The sequence below is a fragment of the Brassica napus genome, chromosome C6 (genome assembly GCF_020379485.1).
Source record: "Brassica napus cultivar Da-Ae chromosome C6, Da-Ae, whole genome shotgun sequence".
Taxonomy (NCBI): Eukaryota; Viridiplantae; Streptophyta; class Magnoliopsida; order Brassicales; family Brassicaceae; genus Brassica; species Brassica napus.
In genome coordinates, this window is record NC_063449.1 from 34,692,931 (window position 1) to 34,708,420 (window position 15,490).

The 15,490-nt window shown below is 36.6% G+C and overlaps 1 protein-coding gene and 1 long non-coding RNA gene across 2 annotated transcripts; both read right to left on the reverse strand.

Moving 5' to 3' along the window:
• Positions 1-202: 202 nt before the first annotated feature.
• Positions 203-4,415, reverse strand: LOC106405412 (leucine-rich repeat receptor-like protein kinase PEPR1). Its single transcript, XM_048760058.1, has 2 exons — positions 1,274-4,415; positions 203-754 (listed from the first exon to the last, which is right to left on the reverse strand). Exons 1-2 carry the CDS (start codon positions 4,272-4,274, stop codon positions 387-389), a joined length of 3,369 nt encoding a protein of 1,122 aa, XP_048616015.1. The 5' UTR covers positions 4,275-4,415; the 3' UTR covers positions 203-386.
• Positions 4,416-9,010: 4,595 nt separating this feature from the next.
• On the reverse strand, positions 9,011-11,069 carry LOC106374846. The gene is made up of 5 exons (XR_007324687.1): positions 10,422-11,069; positions 10,166-10,233; positions 9,954-10,015; positions 9,662-9,699; positions 9,011-9,353 (listed from the first exon to the last, which is right to left on the reverse strand). It is a non-coding gene; the product is annotated as an uncharacterized LOC106374846 (long non-coding RNA).
• Between the last annotated feature and the right edge of the window lie 4,421 nt (positions 11,070-15,490).

Consider the following 15,490-nt stretch of genomic DNA (forward strand, 5'->3'; position numbering starts at 1 on the left):
TTTTAAAAATGTTTGGATTAATAAAATTGATTTATACGTTCGCACCAATTTAATTATATATGTAATACTTATTGACTTTTAATTATTTAATATATATTTATTATTTCATAATATGTAAAAACATATAATACATAAAATAATTTATATATATAATGTTTATCCCGTGTAAGACGCGGATTTTAATCTAGTTAATAATCATAGGTGAACACTTTAAATTTTGAGTTTATTGTGTTTTAGTATTGTTAAATGGTTTAAAATAAAAGGGCCATCATGCTTGGGCTTTAGTTAGGCCCATTATAGGCCGAGTTACATTACTTCTAGTTAACCAAAACATTCACACTTACTACTTACTAATAACATCCCCTTCGGCCCTTCCTTAGTAAAGATTAGCGAACTGAACCCGAGGGGCATCTTACAAGACCTTGCGCATCGCACAACACTTTCACCACCTCTCTCATCGTCGGTCTCCTCGCTGGTTCTCTCTCCGTACAACTTAGTGCCAATTCAGTCACCTCAACTATCTGTTCCCTAAGATCCGAATTAAGAAGCTCGTCCGCGAGAACTGGATCAACAATTGTTGACACCATGTCGTCTACGCTGCTGCTGCTCAACATAGATCTCACCCAGCTTACTATATCAGTACTTTCCGGGAAGGACTTGTCCACCGCTCTCTTCCTCGTAACCAGCTCTAGCAACACAACTCCGTAACTGTAAACGTCTGATTCTCTTCCCCTCACCGTCTTGAAAGCGTTTTCTGCACAGTTTCATACGTGAGAAACAAGAAACAGAGAATATATTCACAACAAACCAAGCCCTAACAGATTATAAACCGGTTAAATTCTATAGCAAACTATACCAAGTCTAATATGTATAATGCAGTTTCACGCGTGACAAACAAGAAACAGACGATATATTTACACCAAACCAAGCCCTAACAGATTATAAACCGGTTAAACTCTAAACCAAATTATACCAAGTCTAATCTGTTAGGACTTGGCATAGTCTGGTTTAGAGTTTAACCGATTTAGCTACCGGTTTATGATCTGTTAGGCTTGGTTTCTGTTTCTTATTTCTAAACTACACAATACATATTAGACTTGGTGTAGTTCGGTATAGAATTTAACCGAGTTTATTACCGGTTTTGTAATATGTATAGTGCAGTCTTATGCGTGACAAACAAGAAACATAGAATATATTTACAACAAACCAATCCCTAACAGATTATAAACCGGTCAAACTCTCTAAACCAAACTATACCAAGTCTAATATTTACCTGGTGCAATGTAACCGGTGGTGCCTGTGACCGTTGCAGTTGAGACCGTTGAGCCATCAAGAAGCCGAGCCAAACCAAAGTCACCAATGTGAGGTTCCAAATCCGAGTCCATGAGTATGTTCTCCGGCTTAATGTCACGGTGAACAATCGGAGGATGACAGTCATAGTGCAGATAAGCCAGTCCATGAGCGACTCCAAGCGCTATGTTGTACCGTGCAGACCACTCAAGCACGTCTTCTTTAGGGCTAACACCGTGAAGAACATCGTACAAGCTTCCTCTAGGCATGTACCTATACAGCATCAACCCGTCTTCTTTCCTCAGCCAAAACCCTTCTAACTTGATCAGGTTCCTGTGCCTGACTTTTCCTATCGTCTCGATCTCCCTCATCATGCTCTGGTTGGCTCGGATGTGAGACGCGAAGATGAGTCTCTTCACAGCGTAGACCTCTCCCGAGCCTAAAGATGCTCTGTAGACAATGCCGTGAGCTCCTCTTCCTATAATATGTTTTTCGTTTAGGTTATCAGTTGCTGCAAGAACTTTGTTGAGCAACAAAGATGGACCTTCTTCCTCGGTGAAGACAATAGCATCTTTCTTTGGTCTTTCTTCGTGATCACCACGACGGCGTAGACAGATGAAGACAAGTGCAAGAACCAAAACCAACACGAATAAAGAAGACAAGACTGCTATAAGCACGATCTTCCACGTGCTGAGACCGCTTTTGCCGCGTCTAGATTGATCTTCACAGTAACTCAACTCGCTGTTGTTGCTAACAGGGAAGGAACGTGGAATGCAGAGGTTAGGGTTTCCTGAAAACGACGCCGGATCAGAGATCGACTGATTCTTCAACTTCTCAGGTATCGGACCAATGAACTGATTGTTAGAGACATCAGCGTGAAGCAACGAGGTAAGGTTCCCAAGAACGGACAAAGAGCCTGTTAGCTTGTTGTTGGATACGTTGACTCTTGTTAGTCTGATGAGATCCTTCAACTTATCCGGAAGCTCACCTGTTAATCCGTTTCCACTCAAATCCAAACCGTAGATCAGTTGCTGTAACGAACCAATAGAGGAAGGAATCTCCCCGCCAAAAGCGTTTCTACCCATCTGAAGATCCGAGAGCTTCACAAGCTCAGGCAAGAAGGACGGTATACCTCCTGTAAACAGGTTTTCGCTGAGGATCAAAGTAGCCAAGCCTTTCCACGCACTGTAGCTCGAAGGAACGGTACCGTTTAACTTGTTAAACCCAACGTCAAAACGCTCAAGGTTAACACAGTTAGAGAGATTAGACGGTAGAGAGCCTTGAAGAAGATTATTAGAAAGATTCAAGTAACCGAGTCCCAGTAAGTTCCCAAGCTCTGAAGGTATCTGTCCACTGAGTTTGTTTCGAGACAGGTTGATGCTAGAGAGGTTCCTAGAGCTTCCAAAGCTTCTCGGGATCGGTCCTTCGAAGCTGTTTGTATTAAAATCAAGAAACGAGATACTAAGATCTTGAGAAAACTCAGGGAGAGGGCCTGTGAGGTTGTTCCCTCTGAGGATGAACCTCTCGATGCTCTTGCAACGACCGATAGACGTCGGTATCTTCCCGTGGAGCTGGTTAGAGCCCAAGTTAAGCACTGTCAGCTTCTTCCCATGGCAGAGATTCGGCGGTATCTCTCCCGTGAGTTTGTTGCTAATAAAGTCAATCTCTTCCAAGCTGCTATGCACACCTAAAGCCGATGGTATCTCTCCGTAGAAGCCGTTGTTGAAGAGAGTAACTTTCTTCAGATGCTTTAACTCTGTCATCTCCAGAGGTAGCTCACCTGTGAGGTTGTTTTGATACACCAGAAGCTGAGAAAGAGACTGAATCTTCCACACCTCTATAGGTATCTCACCGGAGAACCGGTTCTCGAAAAGCTCAAGACTTTCCAGCTTCTTCAGCTTACCTAACGAACTCGGTATCTCTCCTCCAAGCTGGTTATTGTTGAGCTTTAACATGGTTAAACTAGAGCAGTTACCAATCTCTGCAGGGATACCCCCAGAGAGACGATTCTCTGAGAGATTAATAACCGTGAGCTTCTTTAACATACCTAACGAGGCAGGGATCGTGCCTGACAAGTTACCACTCACAATCACCAGAGCGTCAAGGCTACTACAGTTCCCTAACTCAGGAGGAACACCACCTTCGAATTCGTTGTAAGACAACTCTAAAGTCAGCAAGTTCTTGCAGTTTGCTGAACCGAAACGAACCGGTCCGGTTAAGCTGTTGTTACCAACGAACAAGTCAGTGAGATTCTCAAGCATGTTGAGACTCTCAGGCAACGAACCAACCAGCTTGTTCTTGTGCAGATACAGAAGCTCAAGCTTACTACAGTTCCCGATAGACTCAGGGATGTTACCAGAGAACTCATTCTCAAACAAACGCAGATCAAGAAGCTCTTTACCTTCGCCGATACTCTCAGGAATCGGACCGGTTAGGTTGTTGTACTCAACGTGAAGAGTCTGCAGCACCGGGATGAGAAACAAGGACTCGGGTAACTCGCCGGTGAGGTGGTTTTCGTAAAGGTAGAGATCCGTCACGCTCTTCAAGTTACCGAGAGTGTCGGGGATCTTACCGGTGAACTCGTTTTCAGACAAATCTAGGTAAACGAGTTTGGTACAGTTTCCTAAAGTGGAATGTATGGTTCCGGAGAAGCTGTTGGTGCTCAGATCCAGAATCTCTAGGCTTTTGAGGTCGCCAATCTCGGGACCTAACTGGCCTGAGACGTTGGAATGGGTGAAGTTGAGAGAGGCGACGTTGTTGGAGTCGTCGCAAGTGATGCCGAACCAGTTGCACGGAGTAGCTTGGGGAGATGAGTTTGGCTTCCATGTGGAGGTTACTTCTTTTGGTACTTTCTCTAAATTTTTGAGGAGTGAGAGTAGAGTTAGCCCTTCTGAGTTCAGACAAGAAACAGAAGCTATGTGGGTGGTGGAGACAAAGAGAATGAAAAGGAGAAGGCTTTCGAACGATCCAAGATTCTTCTTCATCTCCAGATTCAAGATTCAAGAATCAAGATTGAAAATTTGAAGTGAAGCCTCGCATGAGAGAGAGAATAGGAGAGAGAAAGTAATAAAACTTGATTTGATGGTTAAGACTGATAACTGATTATCAATTTGATGTTTGGTCGGTATTGTACAACGATTGTGATTTGTGAACCCAAAACGTTCAACGCGTTTTCTGTTTGAATCCCACGCCGTTTCTGGTTCGGTCTTCTTTATTTCTGTTTTCAGACACACGTGCTTTAAAAAGGTGGTCTTCTTTGTTTATTTGATTCTCACTTTGAGAAACGTGAATAATTTGAATATACTAAAACGCTTCGTTCTGTTCTTGTAGATGTAGCCAAAGAAAGTATGAAACCGTTAAGAGCAAGAAACGTAATCAAACAACACTTGTTTGGTTAATTAATTGGATTCCTTTTGTCCGTTTGCAGTTTTGTTTGGTGGATGGTCACTTGATGGAGCTGTGGGTAGGGTAGGTTTGGGTCAATTATTCAGTTTAGTAGTAACAACCCATTACCAAGTATATGTTTGTAGACAATATCATCGTGCACTATCTGACTATTAAAATGTGATATATTACCTGTATACGCACTATAATATTCGATTTGTATAGAATATCTAAACGTTAGTTTGAGCAGAACAATTTGATTACTAAAGTTAAGATTCTGATTGTATAACAACACTATAATATGTTAACTTTTAACTTTAGATTACGATTTGTTTAAACTGATAACAACATCCAAACGTTAGTTTGAGCAGAAAATTTGACTACTAAAGTTAAGACTTTGATTGTATATAACAATATAATATGTCAACTTTAATTTTAGATTACGATTTGTTAAACTGATAAGAACATCCAAACGTTGGCTTTTAATATGATACTATGATAACACTTGCGCCTTGCGCAGGATGAGTTTATTTGTATATATTATCGATAGTTTTTTTTATATATGTGATCATTTTATTTATATATATAAATATTTTTTGTTGTTATTAAAAATAATGGAATAAAACTATAATTCATACATCATGGGTTGATCGGATTGGACATTAAACAAATTATGACATAAAAACCTTATTTTTTCCATCGAACACATTCTTGAAAAAAATGAACAGTATTGTTTTCACAGTTGAATTATTTTGACTTTTATCGTCCATATGGTTTTGAAAGCTTTCGAATCAACCATCGAATGGATACATGTCATTTTAATGTTTTTAGTCGAATACTTAAGGAAAACTTTTTGTAATTTAGATTCATTTTAAAATATTCAAAATATAACATCTAAGAAAAAATCTAACATATAAGGAAAATCTAACATATAAAGTGTCCTCATTTTTGTATTTTAAAGTCGTTTTTAAAAAAAAATAACATATAAGGTTTCCTCATTTTTATAATTTAAAGTCATTTTAAAAAATTTAAAATATAACATATAAGAAAAAAACTAATTTTTTATTATATGGTTAATGTGATTGTTTATTTTTTTAATAATATAAAATTAAACAAAATGAAGAAGGATGCAAAAAATTGTTATCAAATCTTTATTATTCATAATCATTAATTGCCATATATATGTAAATCATATTAGGTAATTTCGTAGTTTTTATTTAGGGAACAAATACACACTTCTTATATTTTAGGTTAATATAATGTTCTCTAGTGTACATTAAAAAAATTATGACATAAAAACCTTATTTTTTTCCTCGAACACATTTTTGAAAAAGTGAATAGTATTGTTTTCACAGTTGAATTATTTTGACTTTTAACTTACATATGGTTTTGAAAGCTTTCAAATCAACCATCGAACTAATACATGTCATTTTAATGTTTTTAGTCGTATATTTAAGGAAAACTTACATTTTTGTAATTTAAAGTTATTTAAAAAAAATTCAAAATATAACATATAAGAAAAAATCTAACATATAAGGTGTCCTCATTTTTGTATTTTAAAGTCGTTTTAAAAAAAATAACATATAAGGTTTCCTCATTTTTGTAATTTAAAGTCATTTTAAAAAATTCAAAATATAACATATAAAAAAAAATCTAATTTTTTATTATATGGTTACTGTGATTGTTTATATTTTTAATAATCTAAAATTAAACAAAAATGAAGAATGATGCAAAAATTGTTATCAAATCTTTATTATTTATAATAATTAATTGTCATATATATGTAAATCATATTAGGTAATTATGTAGTTTTTATTTAAGGAAAGAATACATACTTCTTATATTTTAGGTTAATATAATGTTCTCTAGTGGACATTAAACAAATTATGACATAAAAACCTTATTTTTTTCCAGCGTACACATTCTTGAAAAAAGTGAACAGTATTGTTTTCACAGTTGAATTATTTTAACTTTTATCTTCCATATGGTTTTGAAAGCTTTCAAATCAACCATCGAATTGATACATGTCATTTTAATGTTTTTAGTCGTATACTTAAGGAAAACTTACATTTTTGTAATTTAAAGTCGTTTTAAAAATAATTCAAAATATAACATATAAGAAAATTCTAACATATAAGAAAAATATAAAAATATAACATATAAAATGTCCTCATTTTTGTATTTTAAAGTCGTTTAAAACAATATATAACATATAAAGGTTTCCTCATTTTTGTAATTTAAAGTCATTTAAAAAAAATTAAAATATAACATATAAAAAAAATCTAACTTTTTTATTATATGGTTAATGTGATTGTTTAAGTTTTTTTAATAATATAAATTTAAACAAAAATGAAGAAGGATGCAAAAATTGTAGGCCTGTCCAATATGGTAAACCGAACCATACCGAACCGAACCAAACCGAAATAGACAATATGGTATGGTTTTGGTATATACCATATAAACCGAATAGATATGATTTTATAAAAACCATAGGATTTGGATATGGTTTGGCTTATAACTGATTAAACCGAATAAACCGAACAAAACCGATCATAAGTAAAAACATGTAAATATGTACATATTTTATAACGTCACATGAAAAATACATTTGTTATATAAGTTATTCTTTTGTTAATAATTATTACCATATTTTTATAGTAATAAAGAATCATAATTTGAAAAACACTTAAAATATAATTAAATAACAATTCATCGTAACTGATGATTTTTATTTTCTTAGTCTTCTTCTTTTAATCATTTTGTTTTCTTTTATCAGTGATTAAATTGAAGTGAAGATTATAAATTTGATAGTTAATAACTAGAAAAAATTCTTCACAATTTTTTTTATATATAAACGAACAGAGTTTCACTCGACGAAGCATGACTTTGTTGAACACTGAATATGGAAGAGTGGAAACATTTTCTTTCATGCTTCTCTTTTGTTTTTTTATTTTTATTTTCAAAATTTTGAGCTTTGATTTTAATTCTATATTTGATTATTTCATTTGAAGGTATAAGCGTTTTTATTTTTTTGTTCTTTTATTTGAAAATATAATATATTTTTAATAAATGACTGCGATGACAATATGACTCTAAAATTTATATAACTAGGAACGGCCCGCCCTACGGGCGGAATGTAAATTAACAAATAATTTAAGTAGTTAGGATAAATATTTAATATAAATTTTTATTATTTAAAAATAGGGTCCCTTATAAATTGTTATAATTTTCAAAATAAATATTACTTGCTTTCAAAGTATTGTTTCACTTATGATCTCTTTGTTTGTTGCTGAACTATTTTATATCGTGTCTTTGTTAGAAATGCAAAAACATATTTTATTCCTCAAATCACAACTTGTACTTCTTTCTAAAATCTTAATCATCATCATTATTACCGAAAAATCCAAAATCTTCTCCATCTACTTAGGCCAAACTATCTCGTAAACTTGGGATTTATTTGCATGTTATATTCATATGTCAGAGTTCATAATGTGAAAAAGCCAGCTTAATTGCTTAAATCATATGATCGAACCATCTTTTGCATCTCTTTTGAGAAGATTACTCATAAAAGAAAAAAACAAAAATATTAATTAAAATATATGTATCATAGCTTGAGGACATGAAACGTAATGAATTTATCATAGGTGAAAAGGTTGGAAAGTCATGCGTGGTTCAAACAGGATTTGTAAATAAAAAGAAAAAAAAAGAGAAGAAAATTGCAGATTTAAAGGCCTAGCTCTTGCAGCTCCACATCATAAAATGCTTAAGGACCTTGACTCAGGATTAGCTCAGATCATACCAGCGTAGCCCACTGTATAGGAAAGGACTGCTTTGATACTATCAAGCAATATCTCATGTCCTTGGTATTGCTGATATTCACAAACAACGAAATATAGAACTACAAAATTCTTGTAAGAATCCCAACTGTTTTAAGTGAAAGGTAAATAATGTTATTGTTCTCAATTCAGCGCGCGGAAAACATGAACAGCAAACCCGTCGAAACAGCTAATCACCGCTTTATGACATCCAAATCCAAGTTTATCTAAGGCTTTCCTGGTTGCTAGCAAAAGACCAGGTCTACGACAACAAATCATGCGAGTGTTCACTGCACTTAGTCTAACCTCAACTTGTGAATAACAGAAATGCATACTAAATGTCTTAAACTATGAAAGGAAATTCTCCTATGAAGCTTTGTTTACGCCTTGATACGAAAAGAAAGAGTATGAGTTGTAGGTGTTAATGGATGGAAGTGGAAGCTTGGGAAGTTGGAGGCGAAGATCCAAGTCGAGTTGACTCAAGTTTGTTGTGAAGTTTATTGATCCTCTGTAATCGTTTGTTGAGATAACAATTTGCATCTTCAAGTATTGATGCTCTATCTATTTATAAATGACATCCAAATCCACTACATACGCTATAGTTTATAGCTCAATAAAAGCAACACAAATCTATCCAACTTAACAGTGATAAGTAAATGATAAGACAGTCATTACGCAAATAGAAAAGCAATTGTTTACTTCGCCTCTTCCTCCTCCTCTGAGCCATCAGATTTTTTATAGGGATTCCCTTCTTCTTACATTTCCTACTCCATTTTGAACACTCTTAGTCCCTTACTGCTTTCGTTCAACTTCTCCGGCAGACTTGTAATTCCACCCTGAAACCTTGATCCCAGTCTCATCCATCTATGCAAATCAATATGAAGTTTAAAAATATGATATTCTATTCCAATTTTCAAAAACTCACAAATCAAACAAAAAAAATGAATATGAAAGCCTACACTACCAAGTTTGAGGAGCTCTGTTTCTAGAGCACAATCATTGGAGTTTGATAAGATTTATAGGAAACTGTTCAAGTACCCCTCTGAATCTTCTTCTTGCTTGAGTCAACGATAATTTAATTTGTTAGATATTTAATGCTTGTCATTCTGATTCTATTTCACAGGAATTTGACAATTTTTTTCATCAACGTGTAAATAAAATAAAAAGGTTACCTTGGCTGTGCTTCTCATGTCTATTCCGAACCACCAACCTGGTTTGAAAGATCGTATAAACCCCACATTAAAAAGTAAAAATAAACAGAACACATAACACTTTCTTTGTTGTTCAAGATGCAATTATCAAACAACAAACCCGTGAGAATGACCAAAACATTGTCTTTTAAATCAAACTGTAGAAAGAGAGATGAGGAAGAAAAAGTTACTGATAGTTTGAGTACAAAAGCCAAGAAATAACAAAACTAATTCATGAAAGGAGTATGGCAAAATAATCATACAGAAATGTTACCAAGGAAATTTTTTTAGTTGGAGGAGCTTTTGAGCAGGGTTTAGTTTGACGAACTTGTTTCCCTGTCAAAGAACAATAGATTTTGGTTAAGAACATGTTTTAAAAAGTGTGATGAAACAAATAGGCATACGAATTATTTTGTTTCTCAATTCCCAAATTACAAAAAAAAAATTAGTGGATAAGAAAAAAATAAAGAACTCGAGGTCTCTTACTCTGACTGGTTTCAATCTTAACGGAGCATGACGATGTGCGTGGAAATCTCTCATCTTGTACATTTATACTACATAAAATGAAACAAAGATTCAACCTTTTTGGATTTCTAAAATTATTAAAATTAACCGGATCAATAGTCATTACCCACTAACAGGCGAAATTTGCAGGGAACAACAACAGACGAAATAAAATATTAGATTAGAATGATGGATCTACAGAAGAACATAAAGAAAAAATGAAGCATAAAACACTCACGTTGACGTCGATCATGAGCTCCCCACCACGCTTGAAATTCCTAACCTCCCAGAAACTCAGCAGCCTCGCCTCGACAACAGAAGAACACCTCCCGGATTTCAATCGAAAAAAAAAACTTTCGAGTAAGCCATTAAGAAATATGAGCAATAAGAGATGAACATATGAGGAAGAAGGATAACCGAGAGATTTTGAGAGCCCGTTTAGCAGAAGCGAGATACGTACATATTTATAGATGGGATCACTGACGAAAAAGCTCAACCGAAGAGATCGTAGTGAGCGTCTGATTGAATGGGATTAAAGACAGCAGGATTAAAGACCAATGAATCTCAACGTCTCCGTTACGAATCCGAAACGTCATCGCATCCACCGTACGACCAAAGCGTAAGGGAGAAGTCAGCTGCGTCTTTCGTCGCCGTATCAGGGCTTCAGAGCAACATAAAAGTTTTGTTTTTTCTGGGCTAAATACAAAACTAAACATAGAGCCAATTTCGAAGCTCACTTGGTCAAACGGAAAACATTGCGTTTCAATAAGGGGACACGTGTCGAACGGCTGGAGACATAATTGTTGTGCTGTCATCCTTGTTGGCACACTCAGGAGAGATTAAAAGTGTATTTTATATATAAAGATATGATCCCAAACTAAATAATTATGTTTTGGTATAAAACCGAATAAACCGAAAACCGGCGGTATATAAACCGAACCGAACCGAAGTAAATATGGATTTAGAATGATAGTTATATTTTACTAACCGAAATACCGAAAAACCGAAAAAACCGAACCGATATCCGGATTGAACACCCCTAAAAAATTGTTATCAAATCTTTATTATTCATAATCATTAATTCCCGTATATATGTAAATCATATCAGGTAATTCTGTAGCTTTTATTTAAGAAAAGAATACACACTTCATATATTTTAAGGTTAATATAATGTTCACTAGTGTTATATAATTATGGAATAATGTGACACTATTATATTAAACTATATTTTATATTAGATGCTCTAGAATTCTTTGAAATGGAATTTAGAAGGCATTTAGAGTGCCACCTAGGATTTCAGGTTTTTTTTAATTAATACAAAACTAAGGTTCTAATTTTTCAAATGCTTCTCGGGATGTCACGTGTATAACAATATAATATTCAATTTCTTATAACTGATAAGATCATTCAAAACGTCAACTTGAGCAGAACAATCTTACTATTCAACACGACTAAAAGCTTTCAATTTTAAAAACATAAACTATTACAGTTACCTTATAGTTTGGAAAAGTTAGCATGAAAAAAGCTTCATAGAAAATAGAATCTCAAACCTATGGAACTTTAAAGGTAAAGACTAGAAACCCATGCGTTCAACGAACTTGATTCCATGCGTTCAACGAACTTTATCAACGAACTACGAACTTAGAAATATAAAAACATTTCCAAACTATCATTTATCACTCTCATAAACATTTTCTGAAACTCTTTAGCAGTGTTGCCTATACAATTTGTTGGATAATTCCAAGCTCGTGGAAACTTAACATATTATTAGATGTTTAATATGTTAAGATAAACACAATAATAAACACAATAAGGAAACCTAGAAATAGGAAAAGGAAGTTTCTATTTAGCTTAGGTTTGTGTTTTCCATATCCCACATGTTAAAGGGAATTGTCTTTCATATAAATATAGGTCTAATGGAGAGGTGTTCCATATGATCTGAGAGAAACATATTAAGAGCTTTAGTTTTGAGTAGTTCCTAAAGCTAATAAGAAAAGTTGTTCTTATAGATCTTTGTGTTTCTAAGAGATCTGAATTGGTATCAGAGCCTCAGGTTGGAGACTCGATCTAAGCTTAAGTTGTAGCTTAAGATCCTGGTGCTTGTGAACAAGAGATCGCGACGGCAAGATGGCTGACGTGACTAGGGCTCCACGCACGAAGGACTTTGGATCTACATCCATCCAATGTCCGATGTTGTCACCGACAAACTACACAGTTTAGTCGATGAGGATGAAGGTTCTACTACGTGTTCATGAAGTGTGGGACACAATCGAACCCGGTTCAGATGATCAAAAGAAGAACGATGTTGCGATAGCTCTTTTGTTTCAATCTGTTCCAGAGACTTTGATTCTCCAGGTGGGAGAACAAACCGCATCAAAAGAGATCTGGAATGCCATCAAGTCGCGACACCTAGGAGCTGATCGTGTAAGGGAGGCGAGACTTCAGACGTTGATGACGGAGTTTGATAGGTTGAAGATGGATGATGCAGATACGGTCGATGACTTCGCGGGGAAGATATCGGGCCTATCATCCAAAGCAACCTCGTTGGGAGAAAACATAGAAGAATCCAAGATGGTCAAGAAGTTCTTGAAGGGTCTTCCAAGACACAAATATATCCAGATCGTAGCATCACTTGAGCAAGTCCTAGATCTCAACTCGACGGGGTTTGAAGACATAGTTGGAAGGCTTAAGGCGTACGAGGAGCTTGTAGGAGAAGAAATTCAGAAAGAAGACCAAGGGAAACCGATGTTTTCGAACAATGAAGAGCATAGTCAGAGGGGCTATGAGAATTCCCGTGGTAGAGGAAGAGGACGGAACGGTAGAGGCAGAGGTCGAGGTAGGTCACACAACCAAAACCGTGCGTCACACACCGAAGATAACAACTCGAAGAAGAATCGTTCAAAGCTGATATGTTGGAGATGTGACAAGCCTGGTCACTACGCAACTATCTGTCCCGAAAAGACAGAGAAGAATCAAGAAACCAACCTAAACGAGACAGAAGAGGCTGATGCACTCTATGTACACGAGGTGGTGTTTTTGAATGAAGATAAGGTGATTCCGAAGAATCTTGATATCGACAAAGGCAGTGAAAGTGTCTGGTATTTGGATAATGGAGCGAGCAATCACATGACAGGGAACAAGGAGTTCTTTTCGAGTTTGAATCTCAACACCAAAGGGAAGGTGAAGTTTGGTGATGGATCGTGTGTTGACATTGCAGGAAAGGGTGTGGTTACCTTTGTGTGCAAGACTGGAGAGAAGAAGGCACTCAAGGACATATACTACATACCCGATCTGAAGCACAATATATTGAGTCTTAGGCAAGCAACAGAAAACGGATGTGAGGTTAAAATGAAAGATGTCTACTTAACGCTCAAAGATTCGCATGGAAGGTTGCTAGTTCGTGTGACAAGATCTCTAAACCGTCTCTACAAGACCCCTATGGAGATAAGCTACCCGAGATTTTTACATGTCAGGGACGTAGATGCTACATGGAGGTGGCATGCTAGGCTAGGACATATAAGCTATGGAGTGATGAGTAACATGGTAAGGAAGGAGATGGTCGTAGGAATGACGTGTGTAACACACGAAGAAAGCGTGTGTGACGCATGTCTCGCAGGGAAGCAGATCAGACAGTCATTCCCGACCAAAGCCATGTTTCGTGCGACAAAGCCATTAGAGTTATTGCATGGAGATTTGTGTGGTCCAGTCACACCACAAACGCATGCAAATAATAAGTATGTCTTTGCCTTGATCGATGACTTCTCTAGGTATATGTGGGTTATGCTATTGAAGGAGAAGAGTGAGGTATTCGATCGATTCAAAAGGTTTAAAGAGAGTGTAGAGAAGCAGACATGCTCAACCATCAAAACCTTTCGCACCGTTAGAGGAGGAGAGTTTACCTCAGCTGAGTTCAATCTATTCTGTGAAGAGAATGGAGTTAAAAGGCACCTAACCGTGCCTTACACACCTCAACAAAACGGTGTTGTGGAGAGGAGAAACCGAACCTTGATGGGAATGACAAGAAGTATGCTGAAGGCAATGAAGATGCCGAACTACTTGTGGGGTGAAGCTGTACGACATTCAACTTACCTCATCAACAGAGTTCCTACAAAAGCCTTGAAAAATCAAACGCCATACGAATGCCTTACATCGAGGAAACCAAATATCAAGCACTTGAGGATATTCGGTTGTGTAGCTCATGCGAAAATCACTGGTCCTTATCTGAAGAAGTTGGATGAGAGATCAAAGAGTATGGTCAATCTTGGAACTGAGCCGGGTTCCAAAGCCTACAGACTTTATGATCCAGACACAAGGAAGGTGATGGTGAGTAGAGATGTGATTTTCGATGAAGAAAAAGCTTGGGACTGGGCGTCTACAACAAACCAAGCTGATTGTGAACCGAGCATGCTTAAGCTTCCACATGAGGGTAATATAGAAGAAGGTAATGATCAAGGTGAGGATCATGAACAGGAAGCTATAAACCAAGATGAGGAAGAAGAAGAAGATGCAAATCACAATGCAAACCAAAACGGTGGAGGTCAACCTCTGGTGACCAGACAAGGCCGAACCATAACAAAACCAAGATATCTCGATGATTATGTGTTACTTGCAGATCAAGAAAGTGCAATGCTGTTGCTCACAGTGGATGTCGAGCCAGAGAACTATTTTGAAGCTGAACACGTACGAGAGTGGGTTGAGGCGATGGTGGCCGAGTTGGAGTCTATCACAAGAAACAAGACATGGGAACTTGTGGAAAGACCGGCTGGAGTGAAACCTATAGGGTTGAAGTGGATCTTCAAGATCAAGAGAAAGGCGGATGGTACAGTGAGCAAGTATAAGGCGAGACTTGTGGCAAAAGGCTATGTACAAAGAGAAGGAATAGATTTCGATGAAGTGTTTGCACCAGTGGCAAGACTTGAAACCATTCGGCTCTTAATAGCCCTCGCAGCAACGAACGGTTGGGAGATACATCACATGGACGTGAAGACCGCTTTCTTGAATGGAGATCTAAAGGAGTTAGTGTATGTAACTCAACCTGAAGGTTTCGAAAATAAAGGAGAAGAGGATCGAGTGTATGTGTTACACAAGGCTTTGTATGGGTTACGCCAGGCACCCAGGGCATGGAATGTAAAACTCGATCAGGTTCTCAAGGAGATGAGATTTGAGAAGTGCACGAAGGAACCATCAGTGTACTGCAAGACTGAAGGAGGAGACGTCTTGATTATTGTCATCTACGTTGATGATCTATTTGTGACAGGAACTTCACTTAAGGTGATTAGGCAATTCAAGGAGGAGATGTCTAAGAAG